This window comes from Poecilia reticulata, chromosome 6, assembly GCF_904066995.2.
Source record: "Poecilia reticulata chromosome 6, P_reticulata-male-v2, whole genome shotgun sequence".
Taxonomy (NCBI): domain Eukaryota; kingdom Metazoa; phylum Chordata; class Actinopteri; order Cyprinodontiformes; family Poeciliidae; genus Poecilia; species Poecilia reticulata.
This window is the reverse complement of record NC_088835.1, coordinates 10,975,486-10,998,591: the sequence shown is the minus strand read 5'-3', so window position 1 is coordinate 10,998,591 and position 23,106 is coordinate 10,975,486. Positions and strand designations below refer to the sequence as shown.

The window sequence follows — 23,106 nt, the reverse complement described above, 5'->3', positions numbered from 1 at the left end:
TCAAAATGTTTACATGGCATAAAAAAATCCTCGAGTTTAATGTAAGACATTAAAGAAAGTAAGTTTAACTATCTACACTAAACTCTTCAACAACACAACCTTGTGTTGATGAAAAGACACACAAGGTTGTACACAGTAAGTTACAGAAAGGGACATTGAAGAAAACAACAAAAAAGAAAACTTTTTCCCCTCCAGCACAATGGGGTGCACTGGATACTTTCTTGTGTGCCAAGAGAAAGTTTTTTTTGTTTTTATTTTTTTATTGCCTTCATGACCCTTTAGAGGCTCCGTAGTAAATTATATTTCTAAAAAACAACCTAAGATAACACAGTTACTTGATTGTGGTATAAAATTGCACTGTGTGCCTGGAAAGTACATAATACCTCTTTTTCTCCGCCTTAAAAAAAAGAAAACCATGTTCTACAGAGGCATGCGGTTCTAAAGGTCTGAGCTAGACTTTGGCAGCTGCTTGGTCATATCTTCCCTTCACCATTTAGTACTTTTCCATTTTTCATTACATGACATTTCGGTAAGGAAAGGAGCCATCTTTCATAGGATGTCAATTTCTGCGTGCCTTGTGGAATTTCTGTTGAATTGACGAGAAGGCGAGTTGACCGAGAAGGCCTGCTGAAAGCTGATCGTACAGGAAAATTGCTGCATTTTATCTTTTCAAACTTTCAACCTTTGTGAAATGTATAAATGGATTTAGGAATCTCTTAGTTAAGGGAAGGCTCTCCCTAATGCCAAGCGTATAAACGCTGAAGACATTTTCAGATGTCGTCTCTAATCAGGTTGCCTTAGCCAAAAAATCTATAATCTGTTGGAAATCTAGTAAAGTGAGTCACATAGATATAAATTATTAGATCTGCTTGCTAATGTGCTAACATATCGTCTGTGGTGATGAGTTTACGAACAGCCAGAGTAATTTCAGGAACTTGAGAAAAGTTTCAGAAATTAAACATTAACTACACGGGCCAAATGACGTCTGTCCAGGAAGTGTGCAGTGTGGGAATTAAATTTTTTGGGAGGCTAACGTTTAGCTCCAGTCCTTCTCACTTTATTTCCTCTCTTCTGTTCCTGACCCCTCCACCTGCTGTTATTGGCTCAACAGGCAGATTGGTGGACAGCTACAGGGGTCCTGATTGACCTTTCAAAGCTCCGGTGTTAATTGTTTCCACCGTCAGAGCTCTGTGCGTCACCACCTCACCTGCTCCGTTTCCCCAAATCCGCCACTATGACACACACGCACACTCACGTATGCACGCACACACACACACACATACAAAGATCCGGTTAGAGAGGTGTTTGGGAAACGGATGGGAAGCCTTTGTAGTAATTAAGTGTGTTTGGCATTATGTAAATAGCGCTTATCAAGTGTTAATTGCCTCCTCTGCCAGGATGAGAATATCAGACGTGAAGGAAACAAATTGCCACTTTCCAACGTGTCTCTGTAAGGCACAGAGACGATGATCAGGCCTGGTGCTTCATGCCATCTCTGCTGCTACCTGCTGACGGTGTCAGCTGCCCTGCACGTTCCTGTGAATTTACAGACAGTGAGGCATAAAACATTTGTCTTTGCATATGAACACATTCCTCTAGTTTAACAAAAGGAAATGTAATTTGCTAAAACCTTGTCCATAATCAACAATAACGTGTCTATTCAGCTGACTTGTCATAAAATGAAAGAAATATACAATCTGCAATCATATATTATTAAACTGAATCTGTCTATGAAAGGATTGTTTTACCAATTTGCAATAAATTCTATTATTTTATATCTCTGTGTGTGCTGAAAGTGTTGAACGGCTTTCCTTTTGTTTCTTATTTCCAGCACATAAGAGGTGTTCTATCAAAGCACCCAAGTGATTTGGTTCAGTTAGCAAATGGATGGCAATGTTACTCCAATGTCTTTTCATGCCAGCTTTGCCATTTTGCTGCTCTGCTCTGCATCATCCAAACACCCCCTCCCACCAGAAACCAATTACCAGTTATCACTAAAAAAAAAGCGGCTCGTTTATAAGTTACTTACCCCACCGAATGCAAATTTTCCTCCTAATTTGATTCCCCGCGCTTTACACATTAACTACCTCTAAGATGGCGAGATCTTTCAAGTTAAGCACTCAGATTAGCTGTCCGTGTGTAAGTCTTTTTTTTTTTTTTTTTTTTGAAAAATAAATCCTGCATCTATCATTAACCTTGAACTGGCTAATTAACTTGCCTCCCTCTTTCAGAACTTTGCTGCAGAACCTCATAAAACAGATAAAATAGGAGTTTTAACGCAATCATCTCACATCCAGGCGTTATCTACGATCAAATAGGAATACTCTGCTGATGTAATTTCACGCAGAAGTGATCATAAGCATAACAGGAGCTAAAGCCGGAGATGGGGGGGGAAGGGGGGAACTGCTGCAGATGCAACGTTCTATCAAAAGATTCAATCTTTGGATGGGAGCTCAAAATAACATAAAAAATCTCTTCTTCCAACCCTAAGCGAAAAATGACTCCATTTAAGTCAATTTACTTGTTTCCAGTGGTTCGCAAAAGTGTTCACACCCCTTGAGTCTCTATATGTTGTCTCGTTACAATCACAGTACATTCTGTTGTAGTGAATAAATGTGAAGTGGAGGGAAAATCTTTTTGTTTTCAGCCTCTTTTCCTCTTAATAAATCCAGTGCGTCATCTTCAGGAGTCACTAAATTCGTAGATTTGAAATACACCTTGGAGTAACTTAATCTCTAATGCAGTTTGTAGTGGCATCGTTTTCGGAAGAGAAGTGAAAGTGGGTTATAAAATCACACCCTGAGCTTTTACCGGCTCACAGCATCATGTTCAGTCCATCATGGAAATGGGACAACTGCAATGTAGCAGATAATGGCCACAATTCATTGGACAATCCATAAATTGGGAAGTTTTGGAAGAAGAGCAAAAAAAAAGCCATAAGAAATAATGTTTATCACAAACCATATGTGGGGAAAAAGTATTTATAAGGTGCTTTAGTCAGATAACAGCAGTGGAACTTGGTGGTGGCAGTTTAATACTTTGAGGATAATTTAGTTGAGCATCAATGGCTTCCAGTAAAAAAGAGGAAAGTGACAAATATGAACTTGTTAAAATACGGTTTCATAGTAAAGATGCCAATTAAATCATATAAAAAGTGAATTATTATTGTAAATCTATCAGTCATATCAGTTGCGTATTGATGAGGTAACTATGTACCTTTAGCAAACAATGACGACAAAAAAAAACAACCTGCAACTGTGGACAGTGATACCTAGCAGAGAGCAGTGAAGGATAAAGAAGGGATTTGGTCAAAGCTGATAGGAAGGTAGAGGGAGAAAAATACAGGGTGATCCTGGAAAAAAAAAAAAATCTAGAGGCTGCAAACTAATAGAGACTGTATTTCACCTTTCAGCCAGATGACGACCCCGACCAAACAGTCAGAATTACACTCGAATGGCCTAGATCAAAGCACATCTATGTGCTAGGATGGCCTAGTCAAAGTCCATGCCTAAATCCTACTGAGAAAATGTGATACAAACCAATGCTACAGATGTTTACAGACGTCCATTCTGACTGAACTGGAGTTATTCCTTAAATAATTACTTGCACAAATCTTTAGTTTCTAGATAAGCAATACTAGATAAACGAAGACATGAAGCTCTAATTTTAACAACAAACAAGGCTGATTTTGCGTAACACACTTTTCAGATTATTTTTGTGAAAATGCGGATTATGTGCCCTTTTTTTAAACAATGATATAGACAGAAGTTCTGGATTCTTTTGTGATAAAACACAAAATGGTGTGAATACTTTCCACTTTAGATCACAGGTCTGTAGTTAATCAACTGGATATTAAGAGGAAATATCTGCCGACCGTCTTGGCAGCCGTGACATTTTCATACAGTCGACATAGGATGATTTAATGACCATGCTCTTCATCAGGTCATATCCATTAACACGTGTGAGTTTGTTTATAGTCTGACCATCACCTTCTGAAAACTCAGCAATTAGCTGAGGTGGTGGCTTCCTCCTCGGGTTATTATGAGGACATTAGTAGCTCATTTCTCCTCTCATTGGTGGCCCCGCTTCCTGATGAGACGAGGAGCTGGAACAATAAAAACGAGAGGCGTACACAGTCGACCTTTGACCCTTGTGCAAAACAAAATTCTCTGTGTTCCTGTTTGTTGCGAGCAGACGGATTGTTCATAACTTTGTTTTTACAGATGAGAACATTTTTAGCACCAGGGTAACAGGTAGTAGAGCAAGTAGATCTACAGTTAGATTATGGCAATTAAATACAATAATAAAAAAAATAAAAAATGCTAATCGCATCCGCAAATATGAGGCAGCAGTGAATCGTTAAATGATTCTCTCTCCACCGCCTCGGCTGCTCGACGAAACGCAGAGAGGAGAGCTGGCGTGTGGGATCTCCTCTGCCTTTGTCCTCCTAAAATAGTCGTCCTTGTACCGAACGATCACAGCGAGAGATTGGATAATAAACACACATAAAAAGGCGCCCGATGAATTTCAGAGCATATTGAGAGGGGTGATACACTTTGAGCGAGTTTTGCAATAAAGGGAGTGCTCCACACAAGATTGGTGCTCAGAGAGGAAAATTGGCAGAATTCATCAAATGTTCTGCGGGCATTAAACCTCGGCAGCGGCACGTTGGCCCTTTTAATGTGAAGGATAACCCAGGGGGCCTGGTGGGGTGTGTTTTATGTGGTTGGAGGGGTTAAAGGAGGCCTGTGCATTGGTTTATGTAGAGATGTTGAGGTGATTTTCAGATTTCCCCCGTGGCATCGCTGCGCTCTCTTTCTGTTTCATGTCACTGGAGCGTCGCCGGAGTCACTGGGACAGTAACAGTGACTGTCGAGGAGTGATTTATGCAGTCATAAGGGCCGTACTGTAGCAGACCTCAGCCCGTATTTTATTCTGACACGTATTATTGAAATGAGACATTTGGGTGTAAAGAGTAACTCAATCCATTCTTTCACTGAGTGTGAGGTACAAGTCGCGTTCGCATCGAATCCCATCTCTCTCACATTTGGAGACTCCCTGGGGAGTGTTTAATTCCATTTCTCGTGCAAATAACTTTATTCTTGCCTGCACGTAGCTTCCGTAGATGAAAATGCAAATTCATTTTCACACGTGGAGAGTAAAACTGCATCGGGCCGACGCCATTCTTCATTCAGAGTCCAGTTCAGTGTCGGTAAACAGAACTGCTGTGGGCAGATCATCAGTTCTCTATTGTTGCAAAGATTCGGCTGAGAAAACCAAATCTAAAACTGACAGTTTTTGTTGCTGTAGTTGAAGTCTGCACCATAGTAAGATGTGTTTTCTGCATTTGACAGTTACGGTAATTTAAGCATCGCTGACGCTTGATTAGCCACTGATCACCAGCCCTGAAACGAAACACAAGTCTTGTCGTTCCTTTTGCGCTAAAATACAGCTGAGCTCATAATTATTAATACTCCTGGCAGATTTAGACTTACAACGATTTTCATTCTAATAGGAAATAAGATTAAATTGAAGGTTAATTAGTAAAAACAACAAAGAAAAAAATGATTTTGAGAAAAAATTGTTTTGCTGTTTTTAGTTGAAGAAAAACTACCATGATTCAAGTTATGTTTATGTTTTGCAATAATCAGTTGATCAATAATCATGTTTGTTGCCGTTAGAGCAGTCAAACCCTTCATGGCCAACGTTTGACCAACTTTTGTTTCTTTCAGTGTTTTAAGGATTTATCCTCCTTTCCATTCATTACGTCCCTCCACATCAGTCCTTTACATCCAGAGTCCAGACTTAATGTTGATATAATTTATAGAAACATGTTGGTAAAATGAAGATTACTCCAATCCTAAATCTTCCTGGGGGACGAATAAAATGCTTAACTTCCGCTTCATTCAAATTATTGTTCTATCACAGATAATCCCCATAAAATAAATTAAACTTTGTGGCAGAAATGTTTTATGCTGCATACCTATATTCTGTTTGCTTATTTGAACATGGTGTCTGTTATTGTACAAAATTAACTGAATGTCCCTGAATTTGTCAAATGACCGTGGCCTCTTTTTCTAATTAGGATTAAAAAGGATGTACATAAAGAGTAAAGATGTATGGAGGGGCATTTTTGTGCTAAATAAAATAAAAGAAGAAATCCAGCTCAAAGACAAAGAAAAATGCTCATTTTCATCGTATTATTCATTATCATGAAACATAACAATAAACGTTTTTCATCAACAATTACATTTGTAATATCGCTTCACCAAAACTGCCATCTTGTTTCAGTTCGATTCAAAGTGTCCTACAACAACAACCCCTTTCATTTCCTGACCATGTAGTCAGATTATAATACCAAAGTGTCACAAACGACAGTCAAATTAAGACGGTCGTGTGTTCTGGGTTTGCACGAGGCAACAACGGAGAGGAAGCGATCTCCTTCGACTGGAAGAGACCTCCAGCGGACGCAGACCATCTGCTGGGACCAGCTGGACAGACACACAGAAACATGAAAACTCCAGCACATGCAGGCGTTCTGCAAATTGAAAACAAACGGACGAGAGTAAACGGTGACGATCAGAGCAAATGCTGCATAAATAGAGTGCCGGGAGAGAAAATAACAGACTGTATGTCTCGCAGGACGAGCCGCGTTGGTATCGAGGTAGCTCAGTTTTTACTTTATTGTCTCTAATTACAAGTTTTTCAACATAAGACGCTAAGACTGGCCTTAAAGCACACAAATCTGATAGCAGCCTACCATTCTACTTTTATGAGCTCTAGGAACTACACTGGTGAAACCTGAAGTCTGAAAGGGAAGAGCTCTTTTGGGAACTTATGGAACAGTCTGATATTTTATGTTTGATGGAGTTTAACTTTTAAAAGAAATTCTACTTTCGATTTGAGAACCAATAAAAAAAAAATACAATTTGGAGATCTTCCTTTCAATTTATGCATGGTGTTTTCTTTATAATTTAGTTTTTTATTTTGTTGTTTTTGTTATGTAAAGCACCTTGAACTGCCTTGCTGCTGAAATGTGCTGTACAAATAAACTTGACTGATTTTATCAGAGCTCCCTCTCTGCAGAGTCTTAGATGAGCCAGAAGTAAAAGTCTTCCTCACTACTGTCTGCATTTTGGTGTGCATGGACGTTCCCCTCCACAAAATCCACTTTGGCCTCTCCTAAAGCGCTCCTCTTTTCAACAAAGGTATTATGTTTGTGTGCATTACCTCTCAGCTTCACCACCGGTATTCCTCCGCATCCTCAAGCACACGCCTTGGCAGCAATTTCTACTTTCACACCGTTTTTTTTGTTCGTTTTTTTCACTAGGATTTAGTATAGATTATAGTTATTGGATTTAATAGCACGTGGTTCCATTTTAAGAGTGGATCTTGAAACTCTACTCTGGTTATTTTATTTATTTGTTGACTATTTATAGGTACTTTGCCAACGTGGATGGAAGGTTATTCAAGACAAGAGATGAGAGAGATCAAAATCCTTAAACAGCATATGCACATCAAAAGATTTTGTTGAGAGAAAGATTTCGAGTAACGACCAACAGCGATGAGAACAAAGAGGTAATGGAAAGGATAGAAGGGGGGGCTGGGGGGGAATACAACAGACAACAACATATGGTGTGTTCACAGATCAGAAAAAGATCAGATTTTTAAGTTCCGGACCAGCTGATCAAGTCGGCGCTCATCAAGCTAAAAGTCTTCCGTTGTAGACATAATTTTCATCATTTGTGGTCTTTTTTGTGCGTGTGTGTGCGTGTGGACTTGTGCGTATATCTAAAAGTAAATCAAATTCAAACCCACCCAATCATAAAGAAAGTTCAGCAGAAAAGAGCTAACCAAGCAAGGGAAAGAAAGAAACCCTGGTGGGCTGGAAGTGAAGGGGGAAGAGAAAATGCAACCCTAACACTCTGACATCATCCCTTAAAACTCTCATTTGAGGTCCATCTGAGGGGCTCTGCACAGCTGAGTGGACCCCAAAAGTGAGGGGTCATGTTGCCTTTTCCCAAAAGATGAGCCTCTGGATCGGAATCGCCAACTGGCAGCTGTAAGCGCAGCACTCCCGGGGCTGGATGACCTACATATTTAACTTTCTCCATCTGCTTGTACACACTTGCATCTCTGCGGGCTGCCACTCAAACCAGCAGGTGACGGCGCTCGGCAGATCCAGTAGGGCTGTACCGCAACAGAGGTTCACCACCTTTACACGGCACAGAGGTTAGCCTTGAGTCATAAACTTTAAATTCGAAAGACAAAAGCAAATTCATTAAGACTCAAAGTTGCTACATGTAAACCAGAAGGTGCAGCGTGCAGTTATTTTGGAGGCACAGAGCTAATGGACTATTACCGTCTACCGCCTGAGGCTGGCTTGCTCTCCTCACAGAAGTAAATGAATCACTTCTATCTGCGATCCTGCGGACGCTGCCGGCGGTGTCTGTCCCCTCCGCCACGTAGAGACGGCCCTGGCCTCGTCGGATGTGGCTGAAGTTGTCATGTTAACAGATAAACGGACTGTACTTTCCAGCCGCCATCACTACATTCTCTCCCCCCGCACCCCCGGGCGGTCGCTGGCGATATTGATAGGACGGCAGTGGTTGATGAGACAGCAGCAGTGATAAAGGAGGCACCTGAAGAACAGCACAAAGCCGCTTCGTGTTTGTTCCACTGTGCCTGTCTTCTTACCTGCAGGATAAATGATGAGATGAAACGGAGGCGAGGAGCATCGCCGGGACTGCGATGCGCTGCAGGCAACAGCAGCCTGGAAGTATGAGCGCATTGATTGGAAAAGAAAGGAACTTTTGCCAAACTAGGGGTTTTTTGTTCAGGGAAAAAACAAAAAGCTCATCTCTAACTTTTGCTAAGCATTTACAAGAGCCAAGACTCATTTCTCTCATCTGTCCCAGCAACCCGGTTCTAAATGTTTTTTGGCAGCTGAGGAAAATAACTGACTGAGGAAAAGTGGCTTGATTCTTCTGTTACACTCCACTAAGCTGGTTTACTGTGTTTGTTGTTGGGAAGCTGGTGTTCGTCCCGGGGGGCTTTCAATGAAAACACATTTCTCTCCTGGCAACAGCTGCTGCATATCCCCATACAAGCAGCCAGCAGATGTGTCTTGATCCAGCATCCCCGTCCCGGCGTCCCATTTCCCTCCCAACTTCACATTTACCTGATCGACTCCCATCCCGATTGTTGAACAAATGATCTCTCCTGAGTGTCTGTCATTGTTGGGTTGCGAACCGATAAGATAATTCATGTTGACTCTGTGCATATGGAGCGGTTAGGGACATGAAGCAGCTGCTTTGGACCTGCTGACGGCTGCAGCTGCTAAATAATTTGTTGCAAATGATTCTGTTCGCCAAATTGTTTCCGTAAATACAGCATGTATTTCGGTATTTGCAACGCTTTTTTTTTTTTTTTTTGCTTTTTTAGAGGGATAATTGGGATATGACAAGCGAGGGTCTGTTCTAAACAGAGGATAACGTACTTTATTGATTCCCTTTTTCGCTCTAATACAGACAAAACCAACTAATGACTAATGTTTCTTAAATGCGTGAATTACTATGTTAATTACATCGACCCATGAAAAACTGATCAAGTCTGTCTGGTTGTATCTGGGTCTTGTGCTGGATGAAGATGTTTCTTCTAGCATACCTTGCTAATTTGGTCCATAGATGAAGGGCGAATCTTCCTCTGAATCAAATCCTCCTGCTGTTGCAGGATCTGTAAACTCTCTGTATCAACTACTTTTTTTTTTTTTACCGTAACTTTATTATGGTGATGTTCTATGAATCCCTCCACCAAATCAGTCTATCGGTGTGCATTAATGCTTTTTACAGGCTGTACTTTCCTTATCACTGGAATTTGTTCACTCTACGGCTGAGCGGTTTCCACATCGTGGCCCTGATTTATGACCATTCAGTTTTGCTGCCCATCATTTCTTGGAATACTTTGCAGACTTAATTCAGACTTAATTCTGCAATACTTTGCAGAGCTCGTCTCACTGGAGACGTTTTGTTCCGTCTTTAAAATCGGGACAAAAAACATTTCGTCGAACAGTGCCTGTGTTTTCCACTTTCGTTCTCAGCGTCTAAATTCTCAGGACTTCTTAAATTACTTTGTACTTACTAACTTTTTGTTTTTAAGATTTTGTTTTGTAATTTCCCCTCTTGTATATTTGTTACGATGTAATAATGGCTGTGGCGTTTCAGGGACTTCAGTGTTTGCTTGATCCCTCCCCGATTGCCCCGTAGCATCAGCTTCCAGGACCAGTTTATCTGAAACTACGCTAAACAAAAATGCCAATAGGGTCAGACCCAAAAGAGCTTATAATGTTTTAGCCTGAACTGTCCCTTTAACCGATGAGATGTTGGTAACGGTGGGAAAGACAGAAACTTGGAAGAATGATTGCTATGAACCTGACTTCAAATTTGAAGCCATCGTGTCTATATATCCTAACATCTTGCCAAGGTTTATTCCAATTTATGGGGCAAAACAAGGATGGCAAAGACATTAATGCAGTAAATAAAACCAATTAATATTCCTGTTACTATTTGGGATTAGTTATTCCATCTGGAATCATTGAAAACCAGTGAATTAAAACAAAAGCAAACCGTCACTCCTTCTCCCCGCTGTTCTCCTTTACATGTTTGCTGGTTTTCTTGCGGCTGTCAGTTACGATTCCTGAGCGGTGAGGCTCGGAGAAGCAGGAGGAGGAGGCTGGACCGGACAGTCAGGACCAGAGGGAGAGCTGGGAAATGTGATCATTTTTCTTGGGGTCTGTCATAAGCCATAGGCTGGCTCATTTGTCTGCTCTGACTCCTTTGTTTCCAGCAAGCCGGGCGTCGTAGGATTAGGCTGCGGAGCAGGAGAAACGCAGAGAAAGAAGAGAGAAAAAGAGGGACAGTCAAAGCTGATTATTATAGTGCTCCGTGTTTCTTTAATGCACTACTTAAATCTAAAATAGATGCAGCAGTTTTTAATACCTGCTGAGTTGCCAGAAAATGAGGCAGAATGAAAGCAAATGAGGGAGGAGGAGAGAGGGCATGCAACTGCACTTTTTTTTTTCTTCTCTAAATTGCCCCGCAGTTCCACTGGAGTGCTGTTGACCCAGTTTATCTCCCACACAGGTGATTAATGCAACTTCACCGCAAGCAAAGGTCACCTCGGGAGGCACGGGCGGCAGGTCAGAGCACAACTAGATCTAAAGGAGGTTTACGCGAGCGCGGCTACAGCTCAGAAAATAAAATGTTCTGAGCGGAGCATCCCCGAGTCTCTGGGGGACGCAGGAGGGAGAGTACGGAAAGAGAAAACACGCACAGTGTAGCAGGAATGAGAATAACCAACTCGAACAATATAGCTCCTGACAATTAGCCAATTTCTATAAGGATTTTTTAAATTAGTTTTCTACATAGTAAATTGACTGACTCCATAAAGCTCTTTGTTTTCATAAAGTACTTATGAAAACAAAGAGAGGTAACAGGCTTTCACATGTGACAGGAGGAAGCTGGATTTGAACCCAAAACCTTTGGATTTCCTAGCAGTTTGAGTCCTGTAGACACCTCTAGTGTCTCCGACTAGCCTCCCTGCCCTGCCTCCTGCCTCTCCTGTCCGTTTTTGGGCTGCATGCCGAGTCGGTCACTGTTGCGTCTCCAGTCCTACATGCGAGTCGCAGCTCCGCCGTCCAGGAATGAAAAATGTACATTGCAGGCTTTTGTCAGTGTGATGTAACGGCTCATAAATCAGTCCTGCACCTGTTTCCACTTCTGGTTGGAGCTGCCTTCCAACTGGTTCACTCATGTCTACCAGAGATTTGTTCAAGGACCACAGTGGCCAGCTGTAGCGCAATACAGTGACAGTCAGGCTTGAAGAGCAGCGGGTCACCGGAGATCCAGCTTTATGAAGTTTGGAAAAACATAATAGATGTGATAAAATGCTGCAGCTACTATAACTTGTCTTGTATGTTATCATATTTAACGACAACTTTAGTCTTTATTTTCTTTTATTCCTCGCTGGTCAGACTCACTTTGTACTGCTGAAGTCAAATATTGTCAAAGGATCTGGGACCTCTTATGCTTATCATATCTCTTTTCAAGGAAATCCATTTTTTTTGAAACCACATTCTTTGTTTAGATACTTAGTCTTTGTATTTCTAAAACCCATTTTTGATCTGTATTTTTTCTTTAACTCGTCATTCGGGTTTTATAGTAAGGTGAGCTTTTTTTTTTTTTTTTTTTTTTTTTAAGGTGAATGTAAATAACATACCCTTATATTATTGTAAGTGTGAAAAAAAAAATATTTGATAACTATTGAATTTGTAGATCTCGTTTACAGTTTAATAAATGAAAGACTATTGGCATAATATTTCAGAAAGGCACATTTTGTCAGTGATTTAAGTATTTTCACTCAGGATAAAAAAATAAAGGTGTCATGAGGTGGCGGTTTGTGAAGGTGAGAATGAACGCAGGCAGGGCCGTGCAGAGACCACTAAGGGGGCAGGTGCTCAACAACAAAAAAGGACACATCTAGCCGCATTCTAGGACAGAATATTAACAAAGCCTCTCAGCTTTCAGAGTTTAATAAACAGTGATAAATTACAAAAATGTGACATATACAATGAATAATAATAATAATAGTACCAAAAAAATTTAAAAAATTTGACCAAAAGGGCACTTGGGAGCAAGGAGCAAAAAGTACAGGTGCTCAAGCACCCCCTGCTCACCCCTCTGCACTTGCCTGGGTTTAGTTAATATTCACCCAGTTGAATCGTGCGTCCAGATCCCATCACACATAAAGCAGATAAATGCGTCTAACTTTTTCTCTGTAGTGACAAAAACCACTGACCATGGCCCCAATAACTTTTAAATGAAATTACAACTCCACTTAAATTACCAACACTTCACCTGCTGTGGTCTGATCGCACAGATTTACAAATTCCTCCTGGTTGTATCTGCAGAGAAATCTGCGCTGGTTCATCGGGCAGTTGGATCTGCCTGATCCAAACCGATCCATTTAACTTTCTTTCTTTTTTACCCTGTGCGGCCCGGGCGTCTACCGCGCTTCTGAGCGCCGCTCACTTCAGTTCCTTAATTAAAGCCACTGGGTGAGTTAAGTTTAATTCTTTGCAGCGGCAGAGCCGCGTCCGCGTTTTGTTGTGCAGCCGCAGCGCACTGCGCATGTTACGATCTAATTAACTTGTGCACCTTCTTTTATTTCCTCAAGATAAACTGCCGGCTCCTCTGTTTAGACTATAAATGGATTCAACATTGCATTCTCTTTTGTTTTCTCTGTTCTGTATGTAATGGAGACTGAAATTAAACGCGCTGTTTCTACCAAAGTTGTTGAATGGGCTTCCTAACCAGACGCTCCAAAGCGTCCGGTCCACAACTCTTCAACACGCCGCCAGCTCCCGGTCAGAAAGACGCATTTAGTTCAGTGTCCATGAGGTGATATTCATAAAGGATTCTTTTATTGATTGATTTTAGTTGGCTCTGCGATGAACTCTTTGTGTAAAGTGTGTAAAGAGGGTGTTAATTATAAGCTGTCAAATGACCGACGGGCTTTAAATGTTTCTGACGTTTAAAAAACGCGACTTCTGGGTCGCATGTAACGAAGCACAGCACGTGGTGCTACACCCCCACGCCACCAGGGGGCGGCACCCTGCTACAGAGCCAAGTTGGGCCGGTGGAAACGCGGTCACTCCGAAATAGAGCCGAGCCGATTTGTTGAAGTAGAGCCGGTGGAAAAGGGGCAATAAAAAGTCATCAAGCAAATCAGAACATCGGAGAGGACTTTACAGAATGTCGCCAGTGAAAGTCCATGAGTAGGAGGAACAAGACCAGCAGAGGGCGGTGTTGTCACACAGAACAGAATGGAATGGGTCAAACACGTCACATGGTCCGAGCTGCGTCACGTTTTCCCTCATGACGTAATTATTCTAAGACTTAAAAGAATTAATTGGTCGTTTATATCGGGCTGCACAGTGGCGCAGTTAGTAGAGCTGTTGCCTTGCAGGCGGAAGGTTGTGGGTTCGATTCCCAGCACCGGTCTCTCTGCATGGAGTTGGCATGTTCTCCCTGTGCATGCGTGGGTTCTCTCCGGGTTCTCCGGCTTCCTCCCACAGTCCAAAAACATGACTGTCAGGTTAATTGGGTTCCCTCTAAATTCTCAGTTGTGAATGTGTGTGCATGGTTGTTTGTCCTGTCTGTCTATATATGTTCCCCCCTGTGACACGCTGGCGACCTGTCCAGGGGCGTAACCCTGCTCGCTCCCGAGATGTTCAACTGGCGAACGATTCGGAGTAATGTTTCGTCCGAAACGTTACCCCCTGTGGGGGCACCCCACGGGGGGATTAAGGGAAAACTGGATGAATGTGGATGAATGAATGTTTTACATCACATTCAAAAAATAACATTTTTCAGATGAAAATATTTACAATTGTTTTTAAATATTTACAATTGTTTTTTATACAGCAAGTTCCATTTCTGAAACATGTTTCTCCTCACCTGGCTGTCTCCTCCCACTCAGTAGTAATTCAGAGAAAGGCAGACGCAGAGGCCTGTCAGTGTCTGTTGTAGTTCATTACCTCTCTGCTTAAACCGCGACTCCGAGCTGAAGCAGAATCGATACTTCAACGTTTTCCGTCATCGGACAAGTAGCAAGTCTACGCCACTTTATTCACCAAAAACGTTTTTTTTTTTTTTATAATTACCCAAAAACTGTTCTGTAATCTGGAACGTTCGCAACGTTGAGCTCCAGTTAGCCGCCTCATCTCACTGCGCGAGAGGCAACTGCGTCATGCGTCACGGGCAAAAGGTCAAAGGTAACAAGGTGACCGGAGGGCTTATTATGTTATACAAAAATAAATAATAATTTTACTACATGTTATGTGTCAGAAGAGGGCTTAGAAAATAATAATACAAAAAAAAAAAAAATAAAAAAAATAAAAATTGACCAAAAGGGCACTTGGGGGCAAGGAGCAAAAAAGGCAGGTGCTCAAGCAACCCCAATCCCCCCCCTCTGCACGTGCCTGGACACAGGAGTCCAGTTTATGAAGAAAGTGATGATGAATTTAATGAGGAAAGTGTCCAGATACACAGAAAACCTCAAAAATAAGTACACAGGAAACACAGAACATAACAAAAGGTATTACGAGTCATTGTAGACAAATTGCACACAAATCTATATCAAACAACAAGCTAAAAAGATTGTGAATATAATGCAACTTAACTTTCTTTTCCTAATGAAAATGATTTAAACTGAAACAGGAGTATTTAGGCTCACAAACTGGAAACAAAAAATAGCGTTTCCTGGCATATGTTTGGATTTTCAAAATAAGATCATTTAGTCTGAAGCTCTTTGTCTAAAATACAGATGAGGAAATCTGGCAGTCTGCATCTCATGTTTGAAATATTTTGTCTATCAAAACATAATAACATGTTAGCATTAGTAGACATGAAGACAGTTTAACTAATCAATGACGTTAAAGAACTGGCTCCAGAGCTGGTCATGGTTGAAAATGACCTGATGTGGAAACGGCTCCTGTTGAGCTGGGATCTAGAGATTATTTATGCTGGGATGTTTTAAAACATACTGAGCCATTTCTCACCGGGTTTAAATCACTCAGATGTGTTTTTTTTTTGGAAACGGAGGATTAATGGTGGAATCTCTCAACTCTAAAATACACAAAGCTCCTCTGTAAAACTTCCCCTCTGGTTTCTCTGTCTGTCGACTGCTTGTGAATTTAGGTCATTTGTTCTAGTAAGAGAGAGTGAGGCGATGAGTGTTTTTATTTCTGCTAAGATGATCTATTTTAAGGAGTTTTTAGATTCTTGCCTCGCAGCACTGCTGATTTTGAGTTTTCCACAGCTGTGCCCTTCTGTGTCTTAACTTGATGAATGCGAATATAAACGTTTTCTTTAGTTGTCTTTTTTTTAAGATTCTTCACCTTGCCCTGTGATGAAAATGCTCTGCTCCAAAGGCGCATTTAAATCGAGCACTATCTATAATTACGCTGCCTATGACTTACTTTTTTTGGTTATCTAAATTATAATCTCTGCTTTCAGCAATTCTTCTAAGGCGAACTCCCCCGAGGTATTCCACATTCGTGGTTTCGCCTTCAGAGAAATTACTGGGCTAAATGAAGCTATGATTTTCTTTATGTGAGCCAGCTGCAGCGCAAACGGGTTTTCAATCTGACCGAAAAGACCCGCTCGTTTTTGTGGAGACGAGGGCGAAGGTGGAATGAGTGGACAGACGCCGTTTGGGTCTTCGATTTAATCTTCTGATAACGTCACATCAGACTCTGTTTTGTAAGTGTAATGAACAGGTGAAGTTTCTCTTTGGTTGTCCTTTGATGATTCTGTACAAGACTAATTATACAGCTGTAAAGTTCTAGTGGAGAAAACGGCCCGGCGGGCATGGGCGGGCATTGCCCGCCCACAGAGTCAGCCGTGCCCCCCCCCAAACCCTCCTGGTCTGGAAGCTGTTTGTTGTTTTTACCCGAGTGGCAAACTCTGTTATTCCTATATCAATTTGATACAATAGGGGCTTCCGTACTTCCCATATCTGTGTTCTCTGCCACTTTTTTCAGCAGTTTGTATTAGACTCATGGCAGGAAACCAGCAAAATGCAAAGAACTTTGCACAGTTTTTCCCCCAAACTAACCGACTGAGTTGAGTAAAGCTGTTGATGAAGCTTTACTGTTAGCTAACAGATGACTAGCTAATACCAATACAGCACCTTAAGCTTGTTAACTACTGATGGCTACTGATGTTGTTGTCTATGTTCAGCCCACTCCCCCCCTTCCCCCGAAATAAATACACTTGACGAAGAGTTTGATTTCAACCTCGTGTGTGGCATCTGAGTCAAAATAAAAACTTATTTTTTTCTTTTTCTTTTTTTTGTCTTTTTCTCCCCGGCCTTCAGGTGAATGGGAAGGAGTTGTCCAAATCCAGCCACGATGAGACTGTGGAGGCCTTCCGAGCTGCCAGGGACCCCGTCGTGGTGCAGGTCATCAGGCGTACCCCGAGCGGCCGCCCCCACGGCCCCCCTCAGGAAATCCATGTGGTGGATGTGTGCACTCAGACCGACATCACCTTTGAACACATCATGGCGCTGGCAAAGCTCCGGCCTTCAACCCCTCCTGTGCCTGACGTCTGTCCCTTCCTGCTCTCTGACAGGTATGTACTGTACTGCTTATTTTTATTTAGCAGGAGAAAAAAAAATGACTTCCACATATTTATGACGACATATTTCCATTGAATTAGTTTAGAATTGGTTTGCTGATATAATTTAGGACAAACCTCCACAACAGAAGGGAAAGAAATTATCGTTTTTGGAAAATGTGACTGGTAGCGTAATTTTGTAAAATCCAGTGCAACTTCTTTAAACATAACCCATTTCGTAATTTAAGTCTCAGTGTGGGTGATGGGTTCTCAGTATAAATCCACCTTCTTTTTTTTTTTTCTTGCATAGGCCTCAGAGGTTTGTTAGAGAATATTAGTGAACAAACAGCTTCAATTCAAAGCATGGATCTAGTTCTTTTTCTTCTTCTTCTTCAGTTCAGTTATTCACTGTTTTGATCAAATAACATCTCAATAAAACACTGAAGTTTTCAGGTTTGACGTGACAAAATGTGAGCACGTTTTAGAGGAGTGGATGCTTTTGCAACACTGCATCAGTTTTTTTGTTGCTTGTTTTTTTTTTTTTAACCTTTATGCAATGACTGAAGAAAAGCTCTTTATTTTTTTTCTCACATTTACAGATCTTCACCGATTTCTTATTATAACTTTGACTTAAGTTTCATTTCATTTTTATTTAATTGGTGGAAAAAATATTGGTTGACTGCCAGACTGAGGAGAAAAAAAACTAATTGTTGTTGTGTCCTCGTTTTGACTTTGGCTGTGACTGCCTGTAATTAAGAATGGAAAACAGTAGGAAAAGACATCAGCAAGCCATGAAGGAGGAACACCAGCGTTTGCGTGACTAGCGTTACAGATAGGAAGAGATTAAGATATATGTAATAACGAGCTGTCCGTGGCTCTTTAACGGATATGGATTTACGTGATGAATGAGTCTGTTAACATCCGTCACATCTTCCTCCACCAACAAAACACAAAAAAGTAACAAGAAATGTGTTTAATTAGCTAAGAAAAGACAGGTGGTCAGCAGATTGCGTTGTCATACAAGAAGCCTTTAAGTTCAAAATAAGTTGAGTCCATCTACTCAAAGTTTTGTCCTTTTGTATTTTCCGCACTATGAGGCACACCGGATTATAAGGCGCACCTTCAATGAATGGCCTATTTTAAAACTTTTTTCATATATAAGGTGCACCACATTATAAGGCGCATAGAATAGACGCTTCAGTTTGGGTTGCCGTACTCTATTATTACACATCTACATTTGTAAAGAAATGGTCCCCGAGTGCTTTATGTAGTAGTCTGCCCCAGTCACTGTTTCACTCACCGTGTTGGTGTTGCGATATTGTGCCCGACTGCATTCTGGGTAACACAGACCAACCGACACGCTGCCGCCGCAGTCTCTGTCTCTCACCCCCCACCCCCAAACTTTATTAACAAACCAGGGTTCTGACAACTATCCCAGCATGCACCACGCACTTCTTCTTCTACGGACGAGCAGTCGGCGGCTGCTTACCGTAGTTGCTAGACCTGTTGTGGCTCAATATTGGTCCATATATAAGGCGCACCGGATTATAAGGCACACGGTCAGCTTTTGAGGAAATTGAAGGTTTTTAGGTGCGCCTTATAGTGCGGAAAATACGGTAACTAACAGCTGAACGATGTGAAGGCATCTTCAAGTATCAACAGCAGATTCTTCCTCATAAACAACAAAGGAACTGGTTCAATGTTCAGGGCTTGTAATTTAAAAAAGAAAGCTTATTTTTGGTTCACTTCACAGGAGCAGAACGCTGTGAAAAAGGAACACCGAGAATAAAGGAATATCTAGGTTTCACCTCTGGGGAACGCAACGATACAATAGCAGAGGAAGTCTGGAAAATTACAGTTTAATTTGCGTCAGGCTTAGGAGATAATTAATTCCGAGCACAATAAACTTTTTAACGCACATGTGTGTGTGTGTGTCATCTTTTGTAATCTGCGACTTTGTTAAATATCTAGAGATAAAAGCCCAGATGGATTCTCCGTCTGTGTGAGAAGATCAATAAAAATTCAGCAATATGATCAGTGCTGCGCGCGAGCTATAAAACCAGTACACATGAGCTGCTCAAAAACATTATGGATTTATGTACATATCGTAAAGCCTGAACTCCCCAGAGGGGCATCCGGCCATAATCGGGGCTGCTTAGAGGTTCAATTTGAACCCAGGTAAGGTTTACAGGGTGATTAAAGCAAATGGCCAATTAAAAAAAAAATAGGCAACTAAAAGCAACAGCCGCCGGCCGAGTCCAAACTTAATCAATGTTTCCCATAAAGCTGACATTACCCTTCCTCTGCTCCTGAGCTCAGGTGCATCATCCAATAAACAGCTGACTTTATGGATTTTATAGATACATATAAATAGTTGGCATCATGTGTTGAGGCTACATTGTAAAATTGTAATTGTACTTCTCTTTTTTTTTTTTAACGCTTTCTTCCACCGCCGCAGGAAGAATTCAGACTTTTATAGGTTTCAACTTAATAAACAGGCTGGCGTGTTAACAGGGCACATCACTCGCCGTATTTTCAGAGATTCATAGTTTTTTTTTGTTTTTTTTTACGTTATTATTTATCTGCAGTCATTATGCTGTGTGGCGGCCACACATTCTGCTAGAACCCCTACAATGGAGTTTTGTTCATTGACTGAAGGAGGGATAATGGAATTGCACCATACAGTCTGGGGGGGTTTGTCTGTCAAGAGCATGAAGCAAATTACAGAGTGCGGATATGTTGTTATTAACAAGAGGCTGCGCTTTTGTCACGTTCAGGAAAAGCCTTCCACGGATCTTTTATTCTGCCTTCTCCGGCTGAGACAAAAGCGACGAAGTGTTGTCACTTTGAGGCTTCGAGCTTGAGTAATGTCTCGAAAGAAAATAAAGGAAAATTATCCCACCAGTGTTAAAATCTTAACCTACCTCTGTCTTTTTTTTTTGTCTCTCGCCGCCTTTCTGTCTTGCCACCTCTTTCTCTCCGTCTCCTTCTCCTCTGACAGCTGTCATTCCCTTCATACAATGGACCAAGATTACTATGAAGGTACCGACTACCTCTCCCCCGTCCCAGCTGACGGAGACAGAACGGAGGAGTTTGAGTACGAGGTAAGAGCTGAAATCTGGCCAAATGGTTCTGAGTTTTTACTAAGAAACAATTGCAAATACTTACTTGAAAGTAACTTTGTTACACTTTACAGTGACTACAAACTTCAATGGGGTTTTTTTAATTTATTGGATCTATAGTGACAGACAAACACAAAGTAGCTCCACACATTGAAGTGAGAGGAACAGGTAACATGTTTAGAGAGCTACATATTAGCGCAATGCTTTCAGCAACTTCAGCACAATTGGAGATCAAGTTGTGTCTTTGCCAAAATCGGCCAATCTCAGTCAGATTGGACAGAGGTCGTTTGGACTTTGACTGGGCCATTGTAACAATGAACATATGTTCATCTAAACCATGTAAGTTTTGGCTGAAGTGTTTGGTGAAAGGCGACTGAGGTCAACCTTGCTTTACTTTACAGCATAAATGATAAAGCAGCATAAATGATAAAGACTATCCATCCATTTTCTTTACACCCTTGTCCCTTAATGGGGTCGGGAGGGGTGCTGGTGCCTATCTCCAGCTAATGTGTCAGGCGAGAGGCGGGTTCACCCTGGACAGGTCACCAGTCTGTCGCAGGGCAACACAGAGACACACAGGACACACAACCATGCACACTCACACTCACACCTAGGGACAATTTGGAGGCCAATCAACCTGACAGTCATGTTTTTGGACTGTGGGAGGAAACCGGAGTACCCGGAGAAAACCCACGCATGCACAGGGAGAACATGCAAACTCCATGGAGAAAGACCGGGGCCAGGAATCGAACCCAGAACCTTCTTGCTGCAAGGCAACAGCTCTACCAACTGCGCCACTGTGCAGCCCCTGATAAAGACTAAAAGAGTCAATATACATCTTAAAGCATCAATTGAAATCAATCCTCAACTTTTAACTTAGATTTTAACTATATCTTGAGCAAAAGGTTTTTAGTTTTAGTTTTTATAGAAATAATGTGTTTGTCAACCCACTGAAATGGCCCTTACCATTAGTGAAGTGGTAGATTCAAATCAGATAGTAACTTCGTTATTATATGGCAGCGTACACCAATATTCTCTTATAGTTTTTTACAAATCATTTTACAAGTCAGTTTCTTTTTTGTGTCTTCTTTCTTGTGTATCAGTATTGTCCACCAGCCCAAGCAGCAACCTTTGTGATTATCTTCTGTGCTAGAATTATCACCAAACTTCAATAGTAGTATTTTTTTTCATGCAGTCTAAATGACAAAAACAGCTCAGAAGTTTGAGAATGTGACACAGTTTTTCTCTGGTTGTAACTCGTATTCATAAATCTGAATGGACTTGCCACTAAATGCTTGTGTTGTATCTCATGAAAATGTCGCCTTCCTGCAAAAGGTCAGGAAATCGTTACCTATTTGGTAAAGCTATGTTAGCAGCAGGTCTTGCGTTGCTTGTGCTTTCTGAATAAAGATGTGTGTATCCTGACCTAAACACATCAGTACACTTACAAATAGCTTTATGAGTTGCCTGTGACTTTGATCAGTCCTTGGTCGTTATGTGTGAATGTTGCAGGTATATTTGCTGCTGTTTATCGAACAAATCCAAGGTTTATATGACTTATGGTCTCTGACTCTTATTTTCCATCCATATCTTCCATGTGACAGGAAGAAATCAACACACTGTCTCAGCTTACCGCCGCAGCACAATACGCTTTATTCCCGAGTTACTGACGTGTGAGCAGACGCAGCGCCATGCCTCCGACTGCTCTGATGTATGATGATTGCTCAGCTGTCCCTCCCTCTATGCGTTTAATTTGAATTTGTTCAGAATGCTTCAAGCCATCGAGCTTGAGCTGTCTCTTCAAATCCTAAACAGATTTGTGCACCCGCTTGGATCGCTGAGGCCCCAATGTCAAATCCAAAATATATAACATATTAAAGCATCTGTTTATGCCTCATTGCTATTAGAAAAAATCATTTTTACAATGTGCACGCTTAGCGGGCTTCACAGTTTCATGCGTGATCTGGGTGGTGGTGGGGGGGTTATAGCACCCTAATGCAGCCCCACTTGCTGTATGACAGCTAAAAATGCTGTGAGGGGGATGGAGGCGAAGCTGAAAAGCCTCTTTCTGAATGGAACGGATTTCTGCTGAAGGAGAGATGCAAGAAAAATTGCCTTTGCTGGGTGTAAATGCTGCAGGAGAGAGCACTTTGCCAACATATAAGAGAGAAAATATCTAAATCTGATTCACTTCTCTAATGGAATCGGAAGTTAATAACGTTGAGATATTCCCGGGCTTATTTTATGTAACAGTGTAACATACAATGCTGTCTGTGGATGCTATACACACATTCAGGAGGAGAGAATGTGTCTGCTTGTGTTTGGACTGAGCCGTGTATGCAAATGTCAGATGGATGAGTCGCCTGGATGTTTCTGTTTACGCACATTTACAGCTTCCGCAGTCGATACTTTTCTTTTAAAAGTCTATCAAGTGGCTGCAAATCATGCGAACGGTGTTGCACTCAGTAATGAGCCCATTTAGAAAACATCCCTGCATTAAGGCACTGTAAAAAGCAGCGTTAATGTGAGCCAGTTGGATGAAATACGAGGGAGACGTGAAATGAGAGCCAAGACGGCTGGTTGACTGAAGGGATTATTGCGCGCTAAAAAGCTGGAGGGCTGTTTTATAACACTTCAAGGGTGGATTATACAGTTTGGGGAAATTAAACATGGCTGCAGATGCTCGGATTCTTCTTGTGACAGAGCCGAACATTGGTAGGACTGACTTATTTTTTCTTGAGGATTCGATTTCCGGCCTCATTCATTTCTTTAGCGAGCGGCTAAATTTGGCCAGAACACGACTCTGT

The 23,106-nt window shown here is 41.5% G+C and overlaps 1 protein-coding gene across 2 annotated transcripts in view; it reads left to right on the top strand.

The window, feature by feature from the left end:
- LOC103465852 (PDZ domain-containing RING finger protein 4) overlaps positions 1–23,106 on the top strand; it is a 130,791-nt gene that overhangs the window by 88,287 nt on the left and 19,398 nt on the right. For both annotated transcript variants that reach the window (XM_081607870.1, XM_081607871.1), the window contains 2 exons: positions 16,939–17,192; positions 20,179–20,281. In XM_081607870.1, the coding sequence (XP_081463996.1) occupies positions 16,939–17,192; positions 20,179–20,281 (357 nt within the window). The remainder of the gene's footprint in view (positions 1–16,938; positions 17,193–20,178; positions 20,282–23,106) is intronic.